The 15,230-nt window shown below is 43.4% G+C and overlaps 1 protein-coding gene across 1 annotated transcript in view; it reads left to right on the top strand.

Annotated features, from left to right (window-relative positions):
* Nucleotides 1-15,230, top strand: part of WASHC5 (WASH complex subunit 5) — a 402,037-nt gene that overhangs the window by 118,286 nt on the left and 268,521 nt on the right. Inside the window, exons 13-14 of the mRNA XM_086966205.1 lie at nucleotides 5,109-5,275; nucleotides 13,476-13,551. Coding sequence (XP_086822331.1) covers nucleotides 5,109-5,275; nucleotides 13,476-13,551 — 243 coding nt within the window. The remainder of the gene's footprint in view (nucleotides 1-5,108; nucleotides 5,276-13,475; nucleotides 13,552-15,230) is intronic.

Raw genomic sequence — 15,230 nt, 5'->3', positions numbered from 1 at the left:
ATCCTCCTTGATCTCTTAATAGCTTATGACAACTTGGACCACCAAATCCTCCTAAAATGGACCAGATGAAAGACCAGCTCTAAAATCGTCCTGCCCATATACCAGAATCAGAACTTTGAGGTCCTTTGTGCAGGATGTCCCCTTGTGGGGTTCCATAGAGCACATCAGTCTCAACTGCTTTGCGATTTATAAGAGATAGTATCAAAATGCCAGTTCCAATTCCAAATGTTTGGCGATGTTATTAAAATCTTTGAGAAGCTGTGAAATGAAGCAAAGAATTGATGCAGCTTCCATGAATGTCGATTCACCTGAATGCATGTCTTCAGACAGCAGGGCAGTCCTCTTGGCGCTGATGATTCTTGAATATAAGAAAATAAAAAACGAACTGAGAAAATATCGAGACTTCTAAATTTGGATTTGGACTCTGAGAAATTTTGAACTGATTGTATACGATTGGAGTGGTGCCCCAAACTGGATGACTAACCTTTCGGATTCACGTTTTACGTGAGGTGCCCCTGGACAGAGGGTACAGTTTTTTTGCAAGTGGCACACTTGACTCACTTTTTGAATTTACTTATCATTTCTGGTTTATACGAGTTTGGGTGCTATATCTTGGTGCTATATCCACTGTCCATTCTCATGGTTTGACAGTCCTCTTGGAGCATTACTGCAGTCCTCTGAAGTACCCAGTAGGGCAGTCCTATGAGAGTCCTTCGGTGTTCCAGAAGTGAACTCAAGAGTGGGTCTGAGCTTTGAAGTACAAGAACCTTCTGGTGTTTTCCTACCACAGAAGTGTCTGCAATTTCCTGCCTCACTGCTTTGGTCGCCGGATGTCTGGAGTCACAAAAGTCAAGTGTAAAGTTTGTGTGGGTGCTAAGGCAGCTCTTTGAAGTACAATTGGGGCTGTTCACAGCTCCGCCCCCATCCTGTCAGGATGGTTGTCCTGCCAACAACCAGTTACCCTGTTGTGTGGCTAGCTGTGGCATACCTAACCATTTCCTAGACTAACTGCCAGCTACACCTAGTCATGTGACCCAGGAGACAGGCTGCAAGCTTGAAATGTTTAGGACAAGAAAATGATAACAATCTAAAAGTGGCAATTTCAGAATTGCAACTCAAATACCAACTACCATTAAGAAGGGTTTCAAATTACAATTAATTTGAGACGAAACATGACATTTCTATCTGTTTCCAAACAAAAGTTTTCACAATTGTATTAAGAAAATCCACTGTCATTCTAGGGTCAGAGGTAGGCCTTACGGTTGTGTAAAACAAATGTAGGAGTTTTTCACTACCAGGACACATACAACTAAAAAGCACATGCCCAACTTTTTAAATACACTGCCCCCAGCCCTTTGGGCTGTTTCGGGCGGCCTTAGGGGTGATTGATACATATTAAAAAGGAGGGTTAAGCAGAGCAAAAGATTTATTTTGCCAGGTCGAAACTAGCAGTTCAAAACTTCACTACATGCTCGAATGGCAGGCGTGAAGCATGTTTTAAAGGGCTACTTGAGTGGGTGGCACAATAAATGCTGCTGGCCCGCTAGTTGCATTTCATTTACAGAACTTGGGTACACGTATTACCACTTTACTAGGCACTTATACTTAAATTTAATGTGCCAATTGGGTGTAAGCCAAATTTACCATGTTTAAAGGAGAGCACTCAAGCATTTTAGCAGAGGTTAGCAGTGGTAAACTGTACAGAGACCTAAAAGCCAAAACAACTGGTTAAGAAAATAGGAGGGGTGAAGGCAAAAATTTTGGGCGTAACCCTACAGAGAGGGACAAGTCTTAGGGTAGTGTTTTATGGTAACGATCATTCCCAAAAAAATGAGTTCAGGGATACAGTCGAACTCCAAACCTTCTTTCAATAATGAGTAATACACTCCAGGATGGCAATAGGAAACAGGATATATATTTGAAAAAGTTTGGTAAAATCGTAACCTGCATAAAATATAGAAGGGTATCCTATAGCATATGAAAAGTAATGTAGTGAAGCACATCATGGAAAACCAAAACAGCAAGAAAAACTCTAACATTGTTATTGAGTTCTAACCCCCCTCGAGCTATTTCTAATCTCTGCACCAAGTTTAAGCTAACGCAGTAAATAGCAAGCCTGTTTGCAAGTTTCAGAGATGGTTCGCATACCTACCCATGTCCTTTCGCAGCTTGTTTAAAGATGGAACATAAACAGCAGCTGGCTGAAAGCCAGTTCTACTTGCTGCTGCTCCATCTAAAGTTAATGTGCAAATTGGCAGGACCCTGGCCTCAATAAATTTGGAACTAAGACCTTCTCTTAATTATGTTCTGATATCTTGGTTTTTATAGTATCTGATTATCAATCTTCTCTATAGTAATGGACCTAGCATACACTAAATCGGAAATAAAACAAAACCGTCATGGCAACAACATGCGTTAGCTCGATTATTCTAATGATAAAGCAGGTGCATAGAGTGCAGACATTTTTAGCATTTCTAAGCATGTTTTAAAACTTTAAATTTTCTATGAAAGAAATAGAAAAGTCTGATAAGACATGAATTAGATATAGAGCCTGTCAAAATGATGTAAATGAAAAAGTCTGAACAGGAACTGTTATGGTGTTCGTCACTCACCAATCAGAAGTCTGTGTTCGTGGCTGACCTTGTTTTAGGTGCATTTCAGGCCGGCTGCGATGGAGTGGAGGTTGCATATAGCAAGCAACGGTTTTGCCTTCTGACTCGGGAATGAAAGGTATAATCTTCCAGTAGAGCAAGTTTGGCAGGCTGGTCAAGCAAGGTCCTCTCAAAGTCAAATATCCGTTGAATGAGTACTTGCTGAACATTTTAGGTTTGGCAGAAAAATCTCAGAGCTGGAAAATTTAAATTTTGCATTCACCAAGCTCTTCTCATCAGGTTGATACTTTTTGTGCCTTCTCCTTATCAGGATTTCTACCTTCAGATTTGATCTATTTTTCGGAGCTCAGAATCCTCCAGCAGGGCATGCCTGGACGCTGTATTTGACAAAGTCCTCTCGAAATCAGACACCTTTGCCTCAACGACCTGCGGAACTCCAGAGGACTTGAAAGTACAAACATTTTCTACGTCCCAGCTTTTCTGACTTTCTGGAGCAGTAATTCTTAGCATTGGCTTCTGCTAAGGTTCACTACAGCAGAATCCAGTCCGGGTCACTTTAGACTTCTCTGTCCTTGGTCCAAGTGGGAGCATGTTTAACCCCTCAGCTTTCCACACTTCTCACAGACACCAAGTCCAGTCCTCCTCTGTTCATTCACAGATTCAGCACCTGTTCTGATAAGCTGAGGGTGAAGGGCCACTTTTCTAGGATTCACTAACCATTGGATGAGGATGACTCCTGGACACTACCTAATCAACATGCACAAAGTTCCCATGGGCAACCCCTCCCTCTTTTGCATGACATCCTGTTGAACCTTACTACAAACTAATCCACTGTGTACTATTCTTAGTGAAATCTGACATAACAGAACTCTTCTGCCCTTGGTGGTAACTGGTGTCCCAGCGAAGGGAGTGTCTTTAGAAATGAGCAACCTCATCTTCGTCAACCCCACAGAACTGATTCCAGTTCCAGCTCCCCTCTTACTGGCATGGTGCCAACCTGGATACAGTTAGCCCTGGGATCAAATGGCTTTCCTTCCCAGGTCTCCCTTTACACTGAACTGTGAGCGGACAGGCCTCACCCTGGTCCCTTTCAGGTTAATGAGAGAAGTCCCACATCTTGCACCCATATCTTCCTGCCAAAAAGAATAAGCCATTATTTATACTCTGGAAGCAGTTTTCACACCTCCTTTTTGAAAGTTATTTTTACAGTATAGTTGCCAAAAATCCAACTTCGCCATTGAATTGGATTTTTAAGAAATATTAAAAACAGTGGTTGAATCATTTCTGTAGCTTATCCAAACTAGAGTGAACAAAAATAGTATTTGATCTTAATTTTTCTTTTTTCTTTTAGGATCTAGCTTTTTATAATGAAAGTAGCATTAGGGGGCTAGTATCTGTAGGAGCTAATAATAGAAATCTTCCACTTTTAAGTACTTGGCACCTCATCTACCTTGTAAGCTAAAATGCCTATTTGCGGGTGACTTGTATAATATTTAAAAGTAGTGTCCCTTCCTGTCTAAAATTGTAATTTTGACAGAATCGCCTTCAGGATTAAAAGGTACAGCAGTCTGGTTACACATATTGGCATAAAGACAGATTTGTCCTGATCAGCCTAGTGGGTGGCACAGTATGTGCTGCAATCAACAGATGACATTTAACTATCCACGCCATTGGTGTATTTTGCTGTACCATATTCTGTGGTCTTAATAAAAAGTATATGCCGATTTGGGATTCGCCAATTTCACCATGTTTTAGGGGGTTGGAGTACATAAACTGGAGTCTGGACAACAGGGCCCCAGTGGGCAGAGTTCACAAAAAAAAACCTATCAGCAAAAACATGGGGGTGATCATGCAATAAGAGGGATTTTCTCACAGGTGCAAATAAGAATGCCTGTTTGAAATGATATTACCGCTTCCCTAGGTCTTATAGCATGGTTGTAGGGGCAGAAGGTTCATTAACTAGGAGTAGTAGGCTCCCTAACAATGGCTTGGGGGGTTAAATATTCAATGCATATAATCCTAATCCTATGTGCTCGATGATTGTAGAGTTCACCAGTAGAAAAGTATAAGGTTGGTTAGGAGAAAATCTGCACCTTTAAAAGTGGCACAGCTTTTCCAAGTCATGCTTGTAAAACAATTTGCATTTCATGACATCTCCTGTCTCCTATGCCCAATTTTGTCTTGCTTCACTCCAACCCAGGTGCTTTGTACCCAATCCTAGGTGCATACGGCAAAAAAATATCAGGTTCACAGACTGGGAGTATCTAGAGTTACGTTCCTAAGTTTCAGCTTCTACTTCATGTGACACATGGAAATTATTATTTCCCTGTGGTTACATCAGCTGTGTTTTGTTAACTTCAGGGGATTGGTTTATTGCAAGTAGTAGCAATGCAATACCTACATTGAATCCAGTGATTTAATATATTTTTAAACAACATATCCTAGATAAGTCTTAATGTTTGCTAATTTTGGTATTCATTTAACATTTTTGCACAGGTTCAAGAGTTTCACCAACTGGAATCCAATCTGCAAGTATGTCAGTTTCTTGCTGACACGCGTAGATTTCTCCACCAGATGATTCGAACTATTAATATTAAAGAGGAGGTCCTGATCACCATGCAAATAGTTGGAGACCTTTCATATGCCTGGCAGCTCATTGACAGGTGAGTGGGAACTGAATCGTCCGGCCCCTGTTTACCACGCCAAAGACATTTTTAGAAACATTTTTAAGGGTGCCAAGGGAGATAACTTTTCTGAGAACTTAATTCCATGTCACTAAATGCAGACATGAGAACCGAACTGCCTGTGGCTAGAGGGAGAACAAACTTTCATGGGGCATTTCTGTAACCCTGGGAACCTGGGCAAATTAATGTAGAAGAAAATCAATGGTTCCCTTGAGGAGAGGTTTTAAGTCTAAACCTCCTAGGCAAAGTATTGTAATTTTAAAACAATAAATTGTGAGTATAAAGTTAGTTTATTCAATGTATAAAGTTAATGTATGGGGCGACTTTCCCTGTGAGCAGCGTTGTGAGCACCAATTACCACATTAGTTCTCCTTCTAGCTATCCAACCGGACTGGGCATTTGAAACCGGGTTAGCAGCTCCCCCCTCCCGCTGCCGCTGATTCCATCCCGAGGCCGCCAAGTGGAGGTGGGGGACTACAGCCCCCACAATTCACAGCGGAACCAGCACACAACTTCCGCCCGGAGGCGCATTTAATCACCGGACACCCCCGCGATGCGGGATCGTGCGCGGGTCGCACCAGGGCTAAGCCCGGGCAAAGGGCGGGTCGTCTGTGGCCATCCGGGGCAGGAGGAGGCAGGGCTGGGCCCTGTCCTTATCGTCCGCTACACAAGAACTACCATTGGTTTAAAACCGTAAGAAGTACTTGTAACAAAATTGAGGACTGAGGGTGTTCCTGTTAAAGGTCTGGGCCAGGCTTCTAGGAGTACTGTATTTAGTATCTATAGGTCTCATGGGGAAACGTAAATCTCATGGGGTAACGGGGCAGGCAACCCCCCGAAACATCGTAAAGGAAGGAAACCAACCAAGGGGGATAGCCATGCCGCTGCAAATTGCGTAATTGATCGTATCAACAGACTTGTGGATGAATGTAGGGAGATCCTTGTGGCTGACCAAGGCTATACTGGCAGCGATGGCATGAGTGATAAGGGGGGTGCTATTTAAGGATCAGCAAATGATGCTACTGAACCCCCAACAATTCCAGAAATGTTTTGGGCAAAAAGAAAATCTAAAGATTGTCCTAATAATTATGATGGGGGTTGTTCAATTACATCTAACGATGCTCTCTGTAATGCGGGCTTGGATATCCCCCTTAATGCTGCGAGTGAGAACCTGTCATCGCCCTTTGCCCCCCAGGTACCTCTTGGAAACAGGTTTGCAGTTTTGACTGACATCCACAACGAGCCCCCGCCCCACAAACTTCTCTAGGAGCCGAACCTGCAGGGATGTGTCCAGCCCCTGTGATACAACAGGTAGCCAGTCTGAACGATGTGCCCAATACCAGCACCAGTAGGGATAAAGCAGTGTCTGTAGAAGTTAATACCCTAACTAACCTTGTCATCCTTTTGCGGGATGAAATAGAGTCATTAAAGTCATTAATTATAAATCTTACTGATCTAGTTAATGGTAAGCCTGAGGGAGTAAAAAACGCCCTGCCTAATGTCACATCAATAGCACAAAATTTCTTCCCCATAAAATCAAGTGCAGTAAGCAAGGTACACCAAACCCAGACTAGGGACAAGCATAGTGACTTATGCATGGCGCATGCTACTGTTTCCAGTATTGACCGTTTACCCTTGAAAGGTACAAAAGAAGGGCCAACATTACAAAACTCTAGAGTAGCGGGAGTGGATCCGAGTTACGACAGAAGTTTGCTAGTGTAGCAGGAGGGCAAAAAATAGTACCCAGGGTAACAGAGTGTGAAAGTTGCTGAGGCCAATGCCCCAGGGAAGAAATGGACCAACTTTGTTAGTAATGCTCATTCCCAAAATAATAAAATATATATGACCAACGTTCCTAAACTCGAAAAAGCGAGATATGGTCATTGTGAGTACCCAGATTCCCTAATTAATCAAACCATCCACTGGCTGCGCCACATTAGAGGCTGCCCCTCAGTGATTAGGGATGATATTCTGGAGGCAAAAAGGATTAGTTCCCCAAATTACAAATGTGACTCTATCGAGTTAATTTTGAAATATGGATCCCTTGCTGATAATCTCTTTGCACTAGAGTTCAGAACTAGCGCCCCGGCTCAATCACAGATCCAGCTAAGGATATCGTGCCCCCAGCTTTTGGTGCACACCCTTAACACCATGGGTAGAGTAAGCGAGAGAAATTGCTCGGGTTGGATAACAACGATTGACACGCACTAGACCCATTGATAGGAAATGGGGGAAATTTGGTGGTCTTGAACGGTGAGAAAACCACGGGTGTAACAGAGATAGCTGGTAGGGAAGTGTCGGGTGCTGCCTACCCCTCGAACTCCAATCTAAAGGTAGGCCCGAGGAGTGGGACGAGTTCTACAGCAAACTCGAACCTAGGTACCTCATGTGAATTAGATCTGGGGTTGCGTACTACTCCCCTGCAGCCACTCCCCCAAGAACAATTGACAGCATTAGGGATGGTGTGGGCAAGCTAGTCTCATGGAATATTGCTGGGATGCGTTTCAAGCAGGAATCCCAGGATTGGCTACATTTTGTAAATAGCTTTGATGTGTGTATTTTCCAGGAGACGTGGCTGTGTTAACCTTCTTTTGCTCAGGGATATTTGAATTACTCTGTTCCAGCATCAAAGGGTCCCAAGGGGCGACCTATGGGTGGCTTGGCCATTTGGGTCCGGCAGATCTTGTCGCTCATTGTCAAGGTGGTAGATACTAGAAGTAAAGACATCCAACTTATTATATTGGACCTGGGCCCTCTGGGATGGCTTGACATCTACAATGTCTATGCCAGGGGTAACAAGGGTGGGAGGTCAGAAGTTTTAGCGGCTTTGGGTTCCCTCCTTGAAACCCACTCTCTGGACAACAATATTGTTATAGCTGGTGATTTAAACCGAACCTTCAAACCTCTGGCCATTTATGATGATTTTGCTGGGGATGAAGAGGACAGGCAATGGGGAGTCCCGAAATTAGATTTGAATCCTGTTGATCCGAGGATGTTATCTGTTTAAATGCTATATACTACGAAAGGGGTCTACGGGCACTAAATGGGAGGACCATGAGCGACAAGAAAGGGGCAAGCACCTTCGATAATGGACATCATAGGAGCAGAATTGACTATGTTTTGTGTAGCATGAAACTTTGGAACCTAGTTTGTGACATGGAAGTCAAATGGAGGATTGAAAGTTTCCACAATCCGCTGTGCGTAGAGCACAAATGGTGGACATCTGACAATGTGATCCCGAATCTTGAGGTGGATAGCGCCCCTTCGATTGTCCCTACAAATGATATGCGTAGGTTAAAATGGGCATATGTTGCGACCAGCCAACAGCCCATGGATAATATTAACGCTGAGGTGTATAAAGCCATAATGGCTGTCGAGCAAGCTAACACAACCGAACCAGGAATGAACAATGTAACCAAAATCCATGATGACCTCTTCTCTGTCATTAGGAATCATTTTTTGAAACCTGCAAAGAGGAGTAGAAGGGCAACCCTCAAGCCGGCAAGTGGTATAACACTCAGTGCAGGAATGCCCGATTAGCTTTAGGCACTGCGCTCAAGGGGAGACAATTGACAACCATTCGTATCGCCAGAAAAGAGTATAAGGAAAGTATATCTAACGCTAAGAAACTATGGGACGAGCTCCACTGGCAAGAGTTAAAGGATGCTAGTGATAGAAAAGACTCTAGGCACTTTTGGAATATCGTAAAGTGGGGTAGGGGGGGGAGTATCCGACCCTCCTAATAACAACGTACCTGAGGAGGGCTGGGTCAACTATTTTAAGCCCCAGTATGCTGAAAAACAGCTTGTCAACCTGATGGCCGGCTTTAGGCCTGCTTATTATAAAGAAAACTCTTTCAGCAGCAATGAAGTAATGACTGCCCTTAGTACAGTGACTAGTGGTAGAGCCCCAGGCTTAGACTGGGTGCCGGCGGATGTCTTTATTCATGATAGAGAGCGCTGGAGTAAGTACATCTTTCTTCTTGCCAATACAGTTGCACAGGGTGCAACTGTACCAACATCTTGGCAAGGTGCAGTTATAATATCTGTATTTAAGAAAGGAGATCGATCCCAACAAGGGAACTATAGACCCATAAGCCTAATTGACACCATCCAAAAGTTGGTTGGGAGGATGGTTGTCAATAGGCTCCTGGACTGGGCAGAGGAGAATACCGCTTTGTCTCCATTCCAAGCGGGGTTTCAAAAATCTACCAGTACGGTGTACCAGGTCTTCCGTTTTACTTTATTGAAGTGGAGGACTGTGTTGCCTGGCAAGGGCAGCCTGTATGCGGCTTTTGTCGATTTGCGGGCTGCCTTCGACCTAGTCCCTAGGTCCAAGCTGTGGTTGGTATTGAAGAACTTGGGCCTAACAGAAGAACTATTGACAATGTTAATGAGGCTCCACGAAGCAAATTTTGCTAAGATCCAGTGGGGGGGCCGGGAATGGTCACCGCAGACTTCCCGGTGGAGCGGGGAGTTCGGCAAGGGTGTTCGATGGCTCCCACGCTCTTCACTTTGTATATTAATGGTGTCGTGGCTCATATGTTTGCAAATGTGGATGCTCCTTCATTAGCTGGTACTAAGATACCGATTTTAATGTTTGCAGACAACACTCTAATTTTATCAAGGACTCCGAGTGGTCTACAGCGTGCATTATCTATTTTTGACCAATTCTGTGGGGAGCATGGCTTAGAAGTTAATGTGGCTAAAACTAAGCTCATGGTTTTTAATCCCGACCGAAGTTTTAGATAAAAACTAGTCATGAATGATCGCCCTCTAGAGGTAGTTAATGTCTTTACGTATCTGGGGATTCATGTATCAAATGATCTTAGATGGTCCCAGCATATAGATATCGCAGTATTAGGGCACAGACAATTGGCTGGTGCTCTTGGTTCAGAGCATAGAAAATCTATGACCAAACCAATAAAACCAGCACTGCAGGTGTACGAGGCCAAAGCCCTCGACTCTGCACTTTACGGCGCTGAGCTGTGGGGCTTTGAGAAGCTTCAGTCACTCCAAATTTCGGAAAATAAGTTCTTCCGGACTATTACTGGCCTCCCTAAAAGTACTTCATTGCTGCCACTTCGGTACGATCTGGGCAGGAAGGCTGTTGTATATTTGGCCAGGCTTCGTCCAAATTTATATTGGGGGAGGCTCTGGACTACACCTGAGCTTTTACACTATGCTGAGGGGTTTCTAGATATTATTAAAGCGGATGTGTTCCACAAAATTGGCTGGTTGAATGTACTTAGAGCAACGCTGGGTGATCTCGGTCTTCGAATGCTTTGGGGAAACCCAGTGGGAGCCTCATTCTTAATTAAAAAAATCCTAAAAGAAATCTACTGGGAGAAGATGGCCGCTCGGTACTGGAGTGGTACTAGTGCAGCGTCTATGGCTGGAGGATTCCTAGAAGCAAAGCTGAATCCCAGCCTAGAACTTTACTGGGACGCTATAACCACACCGAGGGACAGGAAGCTCCTTTTCCAAATTAGAGCAGGTGCACTTCCCCTTAGATCTTTGACAGGCAGGTGGGGAGGTTCATCTATCAGCAACTGTCCAGCTTGAGGAGCTCACAAGGAAACAATTGGCCATTTTCTGTTTGCTTGCACGACCTATGCAGAACCCAGGCGCATCTGGCTAACACCAATGTGCAAGAATTTAGGTACCACTAGCAGTGTTGTAGCTTTAAGAATCATACGCACTAGCACTTTACTGCCTTTAGTAATAGCTACTGCCAACTTTCTTGGATGGGCATGGTCTATCAGACAGAGTTCGCTAGGCAGCTGATTGTCTTTTTTATTGTATTATAAGTCTGTCTGCATTTTTATCTGTAACATTTTTATCTGTAAATTTTTATTCTGTAACGACATTTACGTTTTTAAACTATTTGTTTGTTAATCAAGTCTTACTTCTAACTGAAATGCTTTTTAGAAAATGTTTTTATATTGGAGATTGTATGTGCTTTTATGAGTGAACCTCGAATAAAGCATACATTGACTTGACTTGTTAATGTATGTGTAAAAAGACCATGTTTGGCATATCCCATTATAGGTCATCCAACTTGAACGACACAGTGAGGGTGAATGATGACATTGGTTAAAGATGGTGTGCTGGTGCTGTACATAGAATATATATGCAACATATAAACAAAATATAAACAAAATATATACACATATTACACAAGGCTGATACATTTGTAGATTCTCAGCATGATTCAAAATAAGTGTACAATGTGTACATCATAATAAATTATCTCAGTCCACTAGTTAATTTGTCTACATTTCGACCCTATGGACAAACATGTGCTAGAAACCAATATGGAGTGATACATCACTGGTATTAGTTTGCTAATATTTCAGGACACTAATGTAGAGTAGACTGGTATTGAAATAGATATCCTCCCAAAAGGCTGGAATACAGCATTGTCAGGAGATCTGTGATTATACCTTTAAGATAGAGACCTGCTCAGCAGACACTGGTAATCACAAGGCCTGATAGTGTGTTCGTGTGTGAAGGGGGGAGGGTGATGGGTGGGTCCGCAAGCTTAAAATGTGAAAATCACCAAGATAAGTTGTGATTTTTTTTTTACCCCAGAGAAGTCAGAAAAGGAAAAAATAAGCCAGGCTTTCAGTAGCTTCTTTAAGTACCTCAACAGTATAAATTCAGTACTGCACATGAGTGCACCACAACCGACCATTCTCACTTAGTTAGAGAAACAAAAGCCATAACTCTACCATTTACTTAAATCCAAACTGGTGCATTTACCAAAGCTGGAGTCAAAGCTTGGAGCAAAGCACAAGCCTACACCTAAAAAAGAATGCATGCATTTTTCACCATACAGTCATACCTCCATGAGAAAAATGCTAATTAAGTAAACTAAAGATTGGTTTAGGATGACTTGCAAGGTTGTACTACACATAGAAAGCTTTAGGGTAATATCAGCAATGACATTTAATGTAAAAAGCACGTATTTGTGATGCATTAAATAAAGTGTTCCTTGGCATAACCGCTTTCCAGCCAGCCTGGGATCTCCGAGATATTTTATCATGTTTTGTTTTTAGCTGTGCTCTGAAGCAACCTTATCACTTTGTGAGTGAGCAACATCTGTGCCCATTTCACAATCCCAATTAAAACATGTTATTGCAGGGATTGCTATAGCCCTTTAATTCTTAAGGAACTGAAATAACTTACAATATACAAGTAACCTAACAATTAATTTGAAGTATGCCAGGTAATTAGTCTAACATTTACAAAATTGGGCAAGTTAAACACAAATTTCCAAATCTGAAGAACAATTCACCTAGTATCAGTCTTTTTGGCAGAATAAAAGAACAATGAAGAGGGCAGAGGTCTTGCCGATTCCACATAAGCAGATGAAAACATTCTCATATGTAGTCTGTCAGTACCTTGAGAAGAAAATGAATTACTGGCCTCAGCCTAAGACCAGGAATTTTCTTTCCAACTGATAGATCAGGGGAAAAGTTCAGATAGTTTTGAAGAAGTAATCTTGGTTCAAGCTATGTGGTACCTCCTTACAGCCACACACTCTACAAACGTTTTGCTGCTGCCGCTACAGATATTTCTGATCCATGATGCAATAAATCCTCAAATGTATATTTTCTTAGTGTTTTATTTGATGGCTCAAATCCTTTTTCTCTGGCTCACAGACTTGCATTTTTACTGTTTTGACACTAATGTAGAGACAGGCTCATAGGCTTCCAGCTTCCATTAACAATCTAACAGTGACGTATGTTACTTCTGCCTGTCTTGTAAACAGCATAAGCCCTGAATCAATAAATGAAGTGACTACATCCAGGCCGGCATCCTTCTCCATCTTTTGGCCTATGTCCCTTCTTCTTTTGTACCCATACTTCTGCTCCAGATTGGATTTGTCAAACTACCCTAAACCAAAGTCTTCAACTGTTCCAAAGATCAAGTCCTCTACATATACATATTGTTCCAGGCCAGAAGTTTAACAGCAGAGCATTGGATGTTATTTCTTTATGGTAATTAAGAAAGTATCACATTGGCAATGGAAGTATTGTGTTTTCCATTGTGTTTTTTGGTCTAATACCACCTACAAATGTTTCTGTGTGCTCTAAAACCTAAGTTGTATTACTTATGCTGCATGAAAAATACATAATTTTTACTTGTAACCATACTGCTTTAAACATTTTTAGCTACACTGCCATGATGCAAGAAAGTATAAGAGCCAATCCTTCTATGGTAACCAAACTTAGAGCTACCTTCTTAAAGGTAAGTGTTATGCATATAAACTAAAATTCTATTTGTGTTTGAAATGAAAACTGTTTGTGGCCTGGGTATTTGTTGCCAGCTCCTGCACGTAATAGCTTGGTTTCTTTAATTACATTTTAATTCAGAAACAAACTTATCCGAAGTTAGTGTTCGAGGCATATGAGCTGCAGATTGCACACTGTGCATAGATTGCCACCTAGTGTTGGGCCCGGATGTTTGCAGTTTGTTGTTGTCCTGAAAGTTTTTTGAAGTCACGAGATAGGTGACTCCTCCTTAGGACCACATTGCGCATGGGCATCGGCTCCATTCCCAGATAGTTTTTTTCTGCCATCGGGCTCGGATGTGTTTCTTGCGCTCCAGTTTGGAACCGATTTTCCTTCGGCACGCAATCCTCACCCAGTTTGACGGTATTGTTTTGATCGCGCTACATCGACGCGGTTCTCTACCACTTCGAAGTCTTCGATTCCGGTCATCGACGAAGGCCTTCGGGCCTACCTAGGCCTTGCTTTCTGGCTCATGGAAAGAACGCATTCAAGAAGTGTCCTCAATGTGGGTCGAAGTTTCCCCACACTGACCTACATGAGGTGTGCAACCTTTGCCTTTCACCAAAGACTGTTCGGCGTGTGCCTCATTCCGCTCCAAGAAAACCATTCGGGACCGACGAGCTCGGAGAACTATGGCTCGGTCGTCCGCTTCGATCCCCGACGACATCTTCGAAGAGGGTGTCGACGTGCCAGAACACCAGCACGCCAAAGAGAGTATCGGATCCTCAGATGCCGAACACTCCGACGCCGAGGACATCACTCCAGCACAATGCATCGTAAGTAAGACCGTCGACCCCAATCCTTCCTCGACACCCTCAAAAAAGGCTTCGGTCACACCCTCACCTTCGGGCCCGGGTGCACACCGAGACACTGCTTCCCACGCCCCGCCTTCGGGCTGGCAAAGAAGCCTACTAAGCCTTTAGGCGGCTCGGGCTCGAGCCAGCCTATTCTTCCTCTACTACGCTGACTGTTGCTCCGACACCTAAGCACACAACGCCGAAGACTGGCAGCAGCTCATCGATGCCGAAACCGCACTCGGAGCCAAGTAAAATATCGCCCAAAGCGCTAGATTCACACGCGTCGGAGCCGAAGAAACACCCGGAACTGAGAAAACCGGTTCTGGTAAAGACATTGCAAAAGGGCACACTCCTAAGCCAAAAGACTCGACACCAGCTACTCTCGGTGACGAAAAAACCTACGGAGCTGTAAACTTCGACGCCGAAGGATTTGCCCCACTCAGAAGAACTTTTTACACCGGATCCCAATCTAAAAACTCTTGTAAAGGATCCTAAAACCGGACAATTGACTCTCGGCTCCAAGAAGAGACCACTTGAGGCGCCAGCACCTCCTCCCCCTCCAAAAAGACATTGCAACCTCTCCATTAAGGGTCCCTTCTCCACCACCTCCCCATATTGTTCCTCCTCCTACACCTCCTCCACCACATCAATCACCTACACCATCTACTAATCCAGATGATGATGTAGAAACAGTTTCTGACGACATACGTGGGGGTGCACACCGCCCTGCAGGTACCAATAGTCCCCCCTCAGTCACCTAATCCATGGGATGATTACAACACCCCTGATGTGCCTTACGTCCCACACGATGATGTATACCCTTCCAGACCTTCCCCAC

This window comes from Lissotriton vulgaris, chromosome 4_1 (assembly GCF_964263255.1).
Source record: "Lissotriton vulgaris chromosome 4_1, aLisVul1.2, whole genome shotgun sequence".
In the NCBI taxonomy this organism is placed as follows: Eukaryota; Metazoa; Chordata; class Amphibia; order Caudata; family Salamandridae; genus Lissotriton; species Lissotriton vulgaris.
Note: the sequence above shows the minus strand (reverse complement) of the source record. Positions and strands in the feature narration are given on the sequence as shown.